At 35.2% G+C, this 15106-nt stretch overlaps 1 protein-coding gene across 1 annotated transcript; it reads right to left on the reverse strand.

Moving 5' to 3' along the window:
* Positions 1–1338: 1338 nt before the first annotated feature.
* LOC149421020 (coiled-coil domain-containing protein 170) lies at positions 1339–14737 on the reverse strand. Its single transcript, XM_089635158.1, has 11 exons — positions 14663–14737; positions 13913–14002; positions 13097–13835; positions 12438–12610; positions 11665–11865; positions 8449–8592; positions 8278–8358; positions 6455–6727; positions 5547–5797; positions 4660–4863; positions 1339–1441 (listed from the first exon to the last, which is right to left on the reverse strand). The coding sequence occupies exons 1-11, from the start codon at positions 14735–14737 to the stop codon at positions 1339–1341; spliced, it is 2334 nt and encodes a 777-aa protein (XP_089491284.1).
* Between the last annotated feature and the right edge of the window lie 369 nt (positions 14738–15106).

The raw sequence follows: 15106 nt of genomic DNA on the forward strand, positions 1-15106 counted from the left end.
TGCAATATTAGAAACGATTTACATATCTGTAAAATCTATAGTTAGGAAAGTTAGAAAAATGTAAAAGTAAAAAGATTTCGCGGTGACGAAAATCCTCAAACTGGAATTTTTTTGAAATACATGATTACCAAATTTTTTGTAAATGGTGTAGTCTGAAAACCAATGAAGCATTTACGAAAGTTTTACCAACATATTATTCTTCAAAGGTTTTGCATGACATTTCTGTACACGGAGAAAAATTATTGGAAATCAATTTAAAGATGGGATTGCAGACCGTTTCCTGATAAACTTTTAGTAAATATCTAAAATATCGGAACACTTGTTCATACACCTGCATTTGCCTTGGTAAATATATAATTTATTTATTAATTTTCGGGAAATCGACAGTTTACATTTTATTTCAGTTTGTACATAAGTATTATACAGCCAAAATAAAACCAATTATGGATTTCCTCCTTGTGACTTTACCTCTACTAAGACAGAATAAAAAGGAATAAGTAATTTAAATTTGTAAGAAAGGAATATGAAATAAAAAAAAATATACAAAACCAAAGATAATATAAAGAGAAAAATTTTGAAAACAAAATATGTATCAATACATTTTTAGCCGCGGAGAGAGGTTGTAGATATAAATCAAACCATAATAGAATATAAACAATAGAGACATAACATTATTCACAAACCATAGAGAAATATTATTTTAAGGACCTATTGTATTTGGTAAGTTCGCAAATGAAAATATCCACCTTAGATAATACGCTATTCTAATTATTGCATGGTTTGTTCAGGCAAGAATTCTGCTTAGAGTTCGTTTTGCACTGATCCACCCTAAACAGGACAGAAGAGCGTGTTGAACTCGCAGCTACATGACAAAATGCGAAAGTATAAGGATTTTTATGAACTCGTGATCCGACATTGTGATAGTTGCTAAAAGTTTATCAGGAAACCTATCAGTTTATTCGTTAAGGGCCTGCAATTTCGTTGTTCATCAATAATTTAAAGAGATTCTTAATAAATTAGCAATACTCATAATTATAGAACTTAAAAGCTTATTTTAACTATTTTCAATGGCGGCTACCTTACACGTTTTCCAACTACCCGTAGATAATTTACAATTCAATCATTTGTACTAAGTATTTCTTGCGTTAGGCGAGAAAGTGTATATTTTTGATTGCTGACTGTTAAGTTAATAGCTTCCTTTAGTTGGGTTAAACATTCCAAAACAAATACTTAATGTGAGAACTTTTAAAGTTTCAAATTTTAACAAAATAGTTAGAAGACGTCTTTAATGAAGTTTGGCAGAGGCTAGAGGTAATTCCGCCTTCTGCAGGACGAGGGTCACAAGGTGGTCCCGAAATTTCTTCCCTTCCCCAACAAATCATCATCGAGGTCTTCACTGTCGGGCAGATCAATACAGCCTGAATCATCGTACCGCAATGACCTGAAATAAAGAAATAAAAAAGTGAGTTTTTCGGAAAATAGGAGAGAAAATCTAATCTTCCGACACGTTTCAAGATTTCCGCTTCAATAATTTTGAATTCAGCAAATTTAAGACACAAATCGTTCGAATCGTTAACAAATTGTTTTTAGTACCATATGATTTCTTCGTTCAGGGAAACAATTTTTTTTTTTATATTAACTCCACACAGGAGGCCCTGAAGAAAATAATTTCCCTCAGGGCCTATGTCATCTTTGGGGATGCTGTGTGGAGGGTCGTTTTGTGGAGAGGAAGGAGTGAACATGGGTCTTGAAGAGTCCCATGTTGTAGGAGGGAGGAAACACAGAGGCCGGCAGTTCGTTCCACAGCCGAGCTGTTGAACTTAAGAACGAATCGTAGAAGCGACTCGTTCTCATGTGACAAGTGTCAACTGTGTGCAAATGTTGGGCGCGCGTTTGGCGTGTATCCCGACTACGCACCGGTGCCGAAGGGATCAATGTAGTAGCTAGTTCCTCAGAGCATCTTCCATTGTAATACCGATAGAACAAGGACAGCATACCTACCTGACGCCTGAGCTCTAAAGGTTGCAGTCCGTCTGTTAAGATTGGGGAATCTATCAAACGGACCGCCCGTTTTTGCACAGAGTCTAGGGTTTTTTTCAGGTAAGGGCTCCGGACCAGAGATGGCTAAATAAATAAATAATTAAATTGATACAATGATAACAATATAAATAGGTACCCAATGAGATATTTTACGACATTGGGAATATGCTTTGATAAATTTTATTATCACCATTAGTACCTAACTTATTTTTACGAATAATGTAACAATTTGTATGCACTATTTCAAAAAATGAACCGTTAATATTTCAATATCAACGATTTTATTTTTAAAATAACATCCTAGCATATATAAACATATTATATTAGAACTGTGTGCCAGGTATATCAGCACCCACCGGACATACTTCAACCAGCGATATTTGGAGTAAAAATGTAGATGCCATTTTGTTGTTCAGTTTCATTTTTTTAAACATATAATTCTTTTCCATCAAACGTCGCCTACAACCTAGCACATCAAATGATATGCACGCCATCTCGTTCCAGCAATACTGTACAGACGAGACGTAGTGCATATCACGTGATCCGTTGCGAACGTGTTGCAGTGTTATCAGTGGCGACGTGTCATGTGAAAAAGGCGAATATTATTTTTTTATGTTCAGGAATCACGGGTTTAAGTCTCTCGGGTACGTGCTGCTACAACCTGTATATTATGTGGAAAAGTGACGAACTATTTTTTTTTTAATTTGTTGAAAAGAATGTGACCTTACTGGGGCACCCCGTTCTAAGGTCACATTGTACATGGTAATTTGTGTGAATTTTAAATTGTAAATTTGGTGAAATTTTTTTTAAGTAATTACACCCTGTATATTATGTGGAAAAGACAAACTGACGAACTATTTTTTTTTTAATTTGTTGAAAAGAATGTGACCTTACTGGCGCACCCCGTTCTAGGGTCACATTGTACATGGTAATTTGTGTGAATTTTAAATTGTAAATTTGGTGAAATTTTTTTTAAGTAATTACACCCTGTATATTATGTGGAAAAGACAAACTGACGAACTATTTTTTTTTTAATTTGTTGAAAAGAATGTGACCTTACTGGGGCACCCCGTTCTAAGGTCACATTGTACATGGTAATTTGTGTGAATTTTAAATTGTAAATTTGGTGATATTTTTTTTAAGTAATTACACCCTGTATATTCCTCCATCGCAAAACTTCTGGGAATATTCTCACCGGTGGCAGACTACGAGATAATCTCCCGCCTACAGAAGCTAGTGGATGCGCACCACGACTTCACGCTGGTCTCCAGAAGGTACGACGACCCCGCCCTGCGCATGGCCGCGCGATCCCCGCCCATACCCGGCCCGCCCAGCTGCCTGGGACTGACTAGGACTCCGGAGAGGTAAGGCGCGCCACAGTGGGCTGAAAATCGCCTTTCATAGACATAGAGACTTGAATTTTCAAGTGTATTTTTTTGGCTAGAAATGGATTCTGCTGATCATTACTATGCTATAAAATGTCTTACGAAGCAATTGCGTGTACAAATGAAGGAGTTATAATTTTTTTAAGAAAAATTTGTATGGCGCTGACATTAAAAATGAGGCTATCTCTGGAATCATAAGGTTGGCCGTTCTATCTTTACACACAGATAATACTACTATTTATTTGTATTTTTTTGACATACTTCATATTGTGGCGCAAGGTGCGATTTTTTTTTTTTAAATCCTTAAGTTGAATAAAAATCTTTTTTTTGTTGATGATTCATTTTAATGCTTAAATGCTTTACATATGAGTATGCTTTGTCTAGTTTACAATATTTTATTTACACTGCAAGCCAAAACACTGTGCACAGTGGGCTGAAGATCGCCTTTCATAGATATTGAGACTTGAATTTTGAAGTGTATTTTTTTTGGCTAGAAATGGATTCTGCTGATCATTAATATGCTATAAAATTTTGTATGAAGCAATTGCGTGTACAAATGAAGGAGTCATCATTTTTTTAAGAAAAATTTGTATGGAACTGACATTAAAAATGAGGCTATCTCTGGAATCATAAGATTGACCATTATATCCTTACACACAAATATACTACTATTTATTTGTATTTTTTTGACATACTTTGTATTGTGGTAAAACTTGTGATTTTTTTTTTTAAATCCTCAAAGTTGAAAAAAAAAACTTTTTTATGTTGAAGATTCATTTTGATGCTTAAATGCTTTACAAATGAGTATGCTTTGTCTAGTTTACAATATTTTATTTACACTGCAAGCCTAAAAGCATTTAAGCATTAAAATGAATCATCAACATTAAAAAGGGTTTTTTTCAACTTTGAGGATTTAAAAAAAAAAAATCGCACCTTGCGCCACAATATGAAGTATGTCAAAAAAATACAAATAAATAGTAGTATTATCTGTGTGTAAAGATAGAACGGCCAACCTTATGATTCCAGAGATAGACTCATTTTTAATGTCAGCGCCATACAAATTTTTCTTAAAAAAATTATAACTCGTTCATTTGTACACGCAATTGCTTCGTACGACATTTTATAGCATATTTATGATCAGCAGAATCCATTTCTAGCCAAAAAAAATACACTTGAAAATTCAAGTCTCTATGTCTATGAAAGGCGATTTTCAGCCCACTGTGGCGCGCCTTACCTCTCCGGAGTCCTAGTCAGTCCCAGGCAGCTGGGCGGGCCGGGTATGGGCGGGGATCGCGCGGCCATGCGCAGGGCGGGGTCGTCGTACCTTCTGGAGACCAGCGTGAAGTCGTGGTGCGCATCCACTAGCTTCTGTAGGCGGGAGATTATCTCGTAGTCTGCCACCGGTGAGAATATTCCCAGAAGTTTTGCGATGGAGGTTCTGTGCGAAAAACATATAAACAATATTATATAATAAATTAATTCATGTTATTTTACACTTTCAAATTCTGTTGAAAATTGATTAACCTAACCTAACTTAACCCAATATTTTTCATGTTCTATTTAGTCACTGTTCTGGTTTATCCGGTTACAGGAGAAAACATGGCAAAGTCAAGTGAATCGAGTCGTGTCATGTCAAGAGTCGGGTCATGTCAAGATTCGGGTCATGTCAAGAGTCGGATCATGTCAAGAGTCAGGTCATGTCAAGAGTCGGTATAGCAGAAGGGCACGTGTAGGACGTAGTATAAATGTCATTAAATAAAGTTAGTGTACGTATTCGTAGACAGAATTGAATGACATTCGATTATGTTTCTGCGGAGGAATTGGGCTAAGAATGTCTTATTTTTAACAGCTGAAAGGATATTTCAATGCTCCATAGCTTGCGATGGAAATGAAGTTAAAAGCTGAAAAGATTGACCTGGAAATTCATAAAACAAAAAGCGAAGAAAATTATGACGTCAGAGTTCACAGTTCGATAGTTTTTGCTAATTCAAATAAACAGATTTCTGTTAACCGAATACAGTGGATTTTCGGTACGTTATGGTGATAATAGCTAATAAGAAAAAATCGGATTTGTGACATGCGAAACTAAAGAAGAGTATAGTATTAAGAAACAATATTCACCTGAAACTCTGCAACTGAGCATCTCGCCTATTAGCATCAGCCAACATCTCCTTGGTCCTCGCTAGCTCCTCCCTGACCACGGTGAGCTGGTGGTCCGACAGGCTCCGCTCCTGGTCCATGTTCTCACCCGTGGACCTCACATGATCCTTCAGCAGGTGCACCTTCCTGTTGTACTTGGTCCGCATCATGTCACACTCCACCAGGCGCTTCTGAAGATCTTCGATTTTACGACCCCGTTCCAGTGCGGTTATCTAGAGTGGGATACAGTTTTTTTATGAAAAGCTTCTTTGTGAAATTGTACATATTTTTACTTGATCTTAAATACGTCGGTGCTGAGTTGGCAATGGGTTATATATACATGCCTATTTTACAGTAGAGAAATACCAAATGGAGAGTATGGTAAAAAGGAAGGTTTAGAAATGCCTTGCCACATCAAACAACTTGCTGACTCTAAATGGTGGTCGATAGGACTATAGTGAAAGTGTTTACCACTATGGAATGAAGTACAGTAATTTAAATTTCAGTCTAATCTACATCAAAGTTTTGTGATACAAATACAAATTATCGATATTTTATATCTGTGTACATCCTTTCCTTTTTGCCATCAGAGTACTGAAATCGACATAATTTGTGATCGTAGTTTACGTGAAAACTAAAACTGATTTAAAAAATAATTTTGTAGAGCAAAGGTTTAGGATTGGCTGTTTCATAGAATTTGAACAATTCATCAAATTTCAACGTTTATTTGCGAGTTCTGTGAATGTCCTATTCAAGATCTGTTATTATATCATTATAGGCCAGTTACTTGACAGAACTGAAATAATAACAGAACTTGAAAATTAACTTTGAAATTTGAAGAATTGTTCAAATTCTATGAAACAACCCGTCCTTAATCAAAGTGTTCCTACCTTATAATCAGCGGCCTCAGCTAATTGTGAGTTAAGATCTCTAATCTGTGCCCTTGCATCGTTGAGCTGCAGGTTGAGTTTGTCAACCTGTTTCCCCAGCTTCTTGTTTCTGATCAGTGACTCATCTCTCTCTGTCTGCAGGATTGTCTTCATCTTAGTGCTGTCTTCTTGCAGAGTGAGCTTTCTTCTAAGAAGATCTAAGTGCAGGTCCCTTCTCTGGAGCTGTTCTCTCAGGATTCTAACACGTCTTTGCAATTGATAAACCACCGCCGTCTAGAGAAATACATCATGCCAAAAAAAATTATAGATAAAATTGAATAATTATAATTCAATAAAATATTTCGTAATAATAAACGTTTCAGAGGGCAAGGAGACAAATGGTAGAACAAAAGTAATGGAAGTTAATTCCAAACTATTGAGTACAACATAAATATCATGTATTGGATATATATTGTACCTACTCTTGCCCCACCTTGATGGGAAGACGCCCCTGATACCAGGGGAACATAGCAGCCAATGACAACCCGGTGTAGGTGCTTGATTAGAAAACTGTCATCTCACAGGAAGACACATATTTTATGAAGCTGTTAGGAGAGGGAAGCACCAACAGGAATAATGATGCCAATGTCCCACCTGTTGGCATGACAGGATAAACATGGCCAAATACTCATTCAAACCCAGGTGAACTTCAAGGATGTACTACTATCAAAATAATAATTTGAAACCTGGGAGAGAGCACAACGGGACTATGGCCTATTATATTGGGTTTTACTTTATTGAAAAACTCTTCAAAATATTAGCCATCATGTTAAATACGGGACTGTAAGCTCCTAATATAGGTAAATTCGTAGTAATATCGCATTCGTAGTAAATGCAAAAATGTTAAGACTTATAAAAATACGTGTTCAGACATCGTGACAAAACATTGGATTTTACCCAAAAATTATCAGCATTATTAGGACTATCAATTCATTCGTTAAAGGCCTACAATCCCAACAGGAAAACAAATAATTTTATGAGATTTTTAATAAATTAGCATTATTTTTTATCACGAAGTTTTCTCCGTGTAAAGTGTGAAATAAACTTGTATTACGAAAGATAACATTAACAATAAAATTGTCTGCAGCATGGTGCTAAAAGTACCTATTCAGTCAGAACTTTCAAGGTTGCTTATTTAAAGATAACTGTAAAAATCATATAGGAGCTGTGCAGATCATCTTCATATCAAACATGAAAAAAAAATTTGTAGTAATCTAATAATTAGTAAAAATAATGTGCTCCTTGAAAATAACATTACTTATGAGTGCATTATTTCGAGACGAATCTTTACGCTTACCTACACAAATTATTTCAAGAATTCCTAAAAACCTATAACAAGTTACAATGGGCCTTACTAATAAGCGTTTTTTAAATTTTACACAACTGATTAACAACCATTAATTTAGGGTATCAGTTGTATAAAATTTAAAACAGGTTTATTAGGAAGGGAAAATATGTTTATCTTTGGTTTTTCCAAGGTTCACTAACCTAAAATGAAATAAAATGCATGCATCTACTGATTTAAGATGAATCAATTAATTTAAACGGTATTACATATATAAATAAGCTACTACATAGAAATTTGTAGAAGTTGTATGAGTGAAAATGTAATTTTAGACTGTAAAATAAAACTATCGGCTAGTCTATTGGACTATTTTTGAATGTGTCTTATATATAGGTATGGATGATGATGACTAAATTAAGCCAATTTAATGTAATTATGTATCTAAGTGTCAATAACAATGTGCAGTTGAGATGATGATCTGAACTTTTCTTAATCTTACTTCTTTCAAAATTGGCAAATCGTGCAAGGATCTTTCTCTTCTCAACCGGGGTAGGGACCCGTAGTACCCACAGCACAGAAACTGTTGTCAAATAACACAACATTGGACATGAATACATCTGAAGATAATAATAGTTATATATAGTATTAAATAAATCCATTTTAATTATACCTTGTCCACTATCTTATCGCTCTCTAATCTGGCGAGTTGTTCCGCTCTGACCAGCATGGACTCTGTTTGAAGATCAACTCCGACTTCTTGAGATATCTCGTCCATGTTTAAAGCCTTGCTCAGTCTTTCCAGGAATGTTATTAGCTGCATAAAAGTAAAACAATATGGAATGGCAATATTTTTAATATTATTTCATGCGATATCCTTCTAGGGTTACCGCGAGGGAAATACAAAAGAAGGACAAATTTAATTAAAGGAGGACATTTTTTTCTGGACGCTTCCAGGTCAAAGTGTTTCAAAATTGGGTGATGGAATTTATTCAGGACGCTTCCAGGTCAAAGTGTTTCAAACTCGGGTGATGGAATTTATTCTGAACGCGTCCAGGTCAAAGTGTTTCAAACTCGGGTGATGGAATTTATTCTGCACGCGTCCAGGTCAAAGTGTTTCAAACTCGGGTGATGGAATTTATTCTGAACGCGTCCAGGTCAAAGTGTTTCAAACTCGGGTGATGGAATTTATTCTGAACGCGTCCAGGTCAAAGTGTTTCAAACTGGGGTGATAGAATTTTTGTATCTACACTAAACAAGAATGAAAATATGTGAATATATTTCTGTATGTATTATGTGTATTACAATTTTAATATATGAATAATAATAATTTTCTTGAGTTTTATTATAAACTAGCTGTACCCCGCAAAGCGTTGCTGTGGCTCAGTCTGTCTTTGCAGAGAGAGAAACAATAGCGCTTGTTGCTTTTGCGTCCAACAAATGGCGCTGTTTTTAAAAAATATTTGTTTTTACCTGTCACAGGTGACATCTATATAATATAGGTATATAAAAACACAGGCGTTTTCGAATGCAACTTTGTGTCAAATTTTCAAAGCAATCTGTGAAGAACATTCAGAGATTTAAGATTTTGAACAAACGAACATTTACATTTTTATTTATATTGATAGATATACTGTACTCTATGAGAGAAATACAATAGCAAAATAAGAACATCTGAAAAGACTGTCTACGGACAGTGTCTACTATCGCAGTTTAATATATTTTAACACTGTATTACGAAAGAAAACATTAACGTAGCCAAGGAAGCATCATCAATTGAGCATCATTGATAGAATTTTTGAATAATATATCATTTGAAATGGAGACAAAGGAGGACCTTTGTCCTTGACCGTCTAAAAAGGTGGATGAAGGACATTGTTTTAAGCGGAAAAGGAGGACACAATGCATCCTCCTTTCGGATAGGTACAATCTGGTAACCCTCGGTCTAGAGAGGCGTGGGATGTATGGCATCCTGTGCACTGTGAGGGATCAATAACAGCAGTAAAGAATGACTATGGATTTATGAATATATTGAACCCATAAAGTGAGAAATCCCTATCCAAATGACGACTATAATTCACGCTGCAAAGAAGGAATGCTGGTACGTACTTAATAATATTTGCTTTGAGTTCAATACGCGAGGAATCTGATAAAGTTGCATATACCGTCCAGTACAGAGGCGTTGGATTAAATATAAACCTACATCATATTATATATTTGAAACAAGTGGAACGAATAAGTTATACGATCGAACTGATTTCACAAGAATGCAGAGAAAACTACAGATTTAAAGAACTGGCAGGAATAACGATGCTGGCTCACTTTTTAAATTATAATTAATTGAATTATTAAAGCCAAATTGCAATACATGCCCAGCTATTCCAAGTAGAATTCATTTTTAAGGTAACAATAAACTCACTACTAATTACTCTATCATAAAATTTTGCTAGATTATACATGTTAAGGCGATGCACTACGTCGTGTAATATTTTAAATTGAGCCGCTATCAATAACAACCCTTACGTAGATGGCGATAAGGTTTAAATTCCCACCTAACACCATCCGCCTGTTTTGATTTATGCAAGAAAAAAACATGGCCAAAAAGTGCCTTTTATTTTATTTTGTGGATGTTCCGGCATAAATTTTTTTTTTTCGATCATATCATAAATTACTTTATTTGCCACATTATACAATAAAATCATAACCGAAAATGGGTTTGTAAGTAGGAGATTTTGAACTTTAAAGCTGTTTTCATAGGCCTTATACTTTATTTTTTCTGGGCTTATAAAAAGACTTATCTAAAAAATACTCGATCATTTCAAAGGCCCAGATGTATTCTACTCGCAGTATTTAATTAAAGCATCTGAAACATTTCTAGGCGACCAAATTTTCAAACCAAAAACACATGATTTTGCATTACTACGTATGGCATCGCCTTAACAAGTCACTTTTTAATATACATAGTATTATTCTGTTCAAATAAAATATTCTCTGTTATTATGACATTCTATATCTTAATAGAATTTATTTTATCTTAATTACTATCTATTATCATAAACACCTCATACCTCGATTTATTTCAGGTCTTAAACAAACCTAGTATTCATTCAACTATTTTTACACTATTAGACATTTCTTTTGATTATGTATTGCCTCACTGCACTTCTATTAACAACTGTATCACTTGCAATAATATTTTTGTGTACACATTACTTTTTCTGTAATTTATTCTTAATATTCTCCTGTGTACCACTGTATGCTTATAATCCGAAATATCATTCTATTGTAAAAGCCATTTCATGGCGTTTAAATAAATAAATAAATGAATAATAAAAATTATTTTGGTATGAATGAGGTGCTGCATTTTTAAAGTTACAGAAAAACTCCTACAGATGTCAGTATTTTTTTAATAGCTCTTGCAGTTAAGGGCATAAATTGCACTAAAAAAACCCTCCACACAGCGTCCTCAAAGATGACATAAATTCTAAGAGAAATTATTTTCGTAAGGGTCTCCTGTGTGTAAGCTTACGTAAAAAAATGCAGCACTCAAACGTTTATTGAGAATTTACTATAATAATGTATGTGTACGATTGAGTTGTCACATTCAGATAGAAAAAGTCATGATATAACTAATAAGTTTGGATTGTTTTAATCTCTGTCAAATGTAATCAAATCAACGTTTAGCGCATTGATTAGTGCATTTGAACGGTCTTTATTAAATACCATTTTTCGCCCATTTCAGCGTACGATCAAATTGTGCTAACCGTCAATCGAATGTGATAGAGAATGAAACACCCCAACCTAACATAGTATAAATGAGTTGTATAAAAGCAATGGCAACTCTCTAGGCAGTTATATTTCATTTATGTTAAAATATTATTGAATTTACCGAGGATTTGTCCCTGCGCAGCGAGTCCCTGGCTAGCTCTGCGGTGGTAAGGTCCTTGTCCAGATTGTGAACGCGCGTTTCGAGCAACGCGCGCTCGTCCTCCAGCACGCGCATTCTGCCCGCCGTCTGCTCGTGCGCCATCACTTGGCGCGTCAGGTGCTGCGACTCGGAGTTCAGCTTGTCGCGCAGGGCGTGCAGTTGCTGGAAAATGTTTAATTAAATTTTTGCTTACAAAAATGCTTAGGAATCTGCTTATAAATTTGCTCACGCATTTGTTAAAGTTGCTTACAAAGTAATTTATCATTTTTACATGGCTTACACACTTTTATATAAACTTGCTCTCACGCACTGTTTTAAAACGGTGTATATGAAACCGACCACACTAGTATAGCGGTTGAAAATATTTGCCTAATCGAGGCTTAAACTACCGATACTAAACTGTGTTTACGAAATTCAAATGGGATGGAGATCTACGATATCTGGCGAGAGTAAGTGGGACGGAGCGCTGGGCTATTGAGCTAAATGGAACATTTGTTTCCATTCAAATTTTTATGGAAGGTACTTCTGGTTTTCTTATTTTTTCTATGCTTTTAACGAAGTTATATCGCATTAAAAACTGTCCAACATAAATTTGGACAACTTTTTCTATCGGTAATTTATAGGTCAGTTTTAACTCCAATTTCATCCTGAGTAAAGGTTTGAAATATAAACTGACAAAATGTTGGAAAAATGTGTTGTATAATATTTCTATATTTTATATATTGTTGACTTACAATGCTCATATCCTTGTTATCGGTTAATAACTCCCTTATTCTGTCTTTCACTGCATTCTCCGTACACTCTACAAATCTGGCTGGCAAGCTCAGCTGATGTGCCAATCCTTCCATGGCTGCTCGGTATTCGTGTTGAATTCTCTGGTTCTTTTCTTCTCTGTGCTTTAAATCGTCTGGAATCATACAACAATAAATGTACAGCAAATATATACTATTGAAACTATTCAAAAATATTGAATCCTCTACAATACTACGTATTCATTGCAGTAGATCAAATGACAGTGACATGAAAAATATTCCAAGCCATAAAACCACCAGCGACCAAACTCCACAACATCCTTCCCCTGATATAAAGTAAATAGAAAATTTGAATGGTTACAAATCAAGAATAAAAATCTGGCTGAAAGAGATTAATGAAAAAACATTAAAAACGACATAGAAACAAATAAAATAGAAATTAATAACTTTAATCCGCCTCAGTACAGGTCACCCTAGTGAGGAGGACTGAGAAAATACAATTTACTATACATATATTCACTATCATATTTTGTATACACAATTTTTCAATAGTCGCTATTATTAAAAAAAAAACAACAACAACAGTAATAAAATTAATAAGATACTTACCAATTTAGAAATTAACTTAACGTAACACGTACCTTTCAATTGGCATATTGCTGTTTCTAGCTGGGCTATGTTTCCTGTAGCCGAATTCAAGTGCTTGCTCGATGATGAATACTTATCTCTGGTATCATGGACATCTCTCTCTAAAACCCTGTTCTGCATTTCCAGCGATTCCTTTTCTAGCCGCAATCTATCCAGGTCAACGCTTTGCGACGTGCATTGTCTTTGGAGGATATCTCTTTCTGCGCTTGTCCTTTCGAGGGAATCTCTACAACACTTCAACTCTTGTTCAGTGCATGCTAAGCTCTCCGTCACGCTGATGCATTTGCTGCGAAGTCTGGACGTTTCTTGAACCAGTTCGGTAGCTCTTATGACCACACTTTCAGGGGAATGCGCGTGGGAGGTTTCACAGAATTCAGCCCCCAAAGAAGCGGACAATCTGCGTACAAGATCTTGTAACTGACTCCTGAAGTTGTCTTTCTGTTGCTCCTCATTCGAACATTCAATTTCTAAATTTCGTAATTTCTTTTCTAAATCTTTGGCTCTGTCTTCTTGGTATTTCATATCCCTTTGCAGGGTTTGTATTGAAATCTCGTTCCTTCCCTGTGTTGAATAAAGACTTCTTTCTTTATCTTCCAGATCTTGGGTTTTCTTTTTTAAAGAGGCTATCACAGCATTTTGCCGAGCTGCTTGTTCTCTTAAATGCTCTATTTCTACCTGGAGCTCCATCACTCGCTGATCCCTGTGCAACACTTGACTTTTCATTTCGTTAATCTAAAAATAAAATGATTTTAATAAAAGTATATATGTCTCAAACTTATCTAAAAACTAAAAATCACAAATGTAATTACATCTGAAGCAAGTCGATCTCTCTTGTATTGTAAAGCAGCCAGCTCGCTTCTCAGTGCCATGGTTGTATCCAACTCTACATCTCCTTCCATCTGCACACACAAATACGAAATCTTTCTAAAGTCATAGAGAATGATTTAAAATTTGTACAATATCAAAAATACATGTCTTCTGACAAACTAGTAGAACAAAGCCTCGTCAATATTTCCCGGCGTTGTAAAATCGAATGAACTAATCAAAGTCTATTCTAAATCTTCGTAAGGTAGAGATATTATAAAATAGGTCGGAGAGAACTATAGAAGTTTGATCGCCTTGCAGTCACGCATAGTACCATGTTGACAGACAATATCAACTTACTTTGAACCAAGTTATAGATATGCCCGCTCGATAGAAGCTACTCCAAGCTATCAATACAAGGTCTGCCTTTTGCTAGGAACTTTTATATGAGGAAGTAACCTTTTGAACCGATTCATATGGTTTTATAATTTCCCGCTGGAAACCCTCCCAGGTTTTCCCACCCCCTTGTGAATCGATGTTTAGTGCAAGGCACCGGGAGGTAAACGATATCCATGGCGACCGCCTTTGTGGTCAAATTAATCATATTTTTGCACGAAATCTTCTTTATTTTAAAAAAATCTTAACAGATATTCAATTATATAAATTAAGCTAATCGATAAATATTTTTGTTGATGACACTAGTTAGCAATTGGTTTTGATTGATTTTAAATAACACAGAATATAAATAAACAAACCTCTGAAGACGTTTTTGAACAGAGGACTTCGAATATTTTCCAATCTTCCTCAGTGTTGCCTCTGTCTGAATTCATGGTATCAATTTCTCACTTAATCCTGATGCACATTGCATTAAACTGAACACCAAACACCATCATTCATAAGAATTATCAAATATATCAGAATCTGACGTGTTTCACAGAATTGTTCTCAGCGACATGGGGAAAACAGGTGGGTGTTAGTGTGTTTGTATTCCTTGAATAAACTATCGACTAAATGTTTTCTCTAGGAAAGAAATCCTTGGCGACGAGTTTATAGTGCTAACTACGAAACGTTTAAAATGTAGGACAACTCAGGACCACATATGTAATTAATTTACAACAATTAATTTTTATTTACAAAGATTTGACTTTTCAAAAATCCCCTTTTGCTTGATAACAACAGTCATGAACTATTTGACCTGA

This window comes from Hesperophylax consimilis, chromosome 9 (genome assembly GCF_061612785.1).
Source record: "Hesperophylax consimilis isolate HC1 chromosome 9, BYU_Hcon_1.0, whole genome shotgun sequence".
NCBI lineage: Eukaryota > Metazoa > Arthropoda > Insecta > Trichoptera > Limnephilidae > Hesperophylax > Hesperophylax consimilis.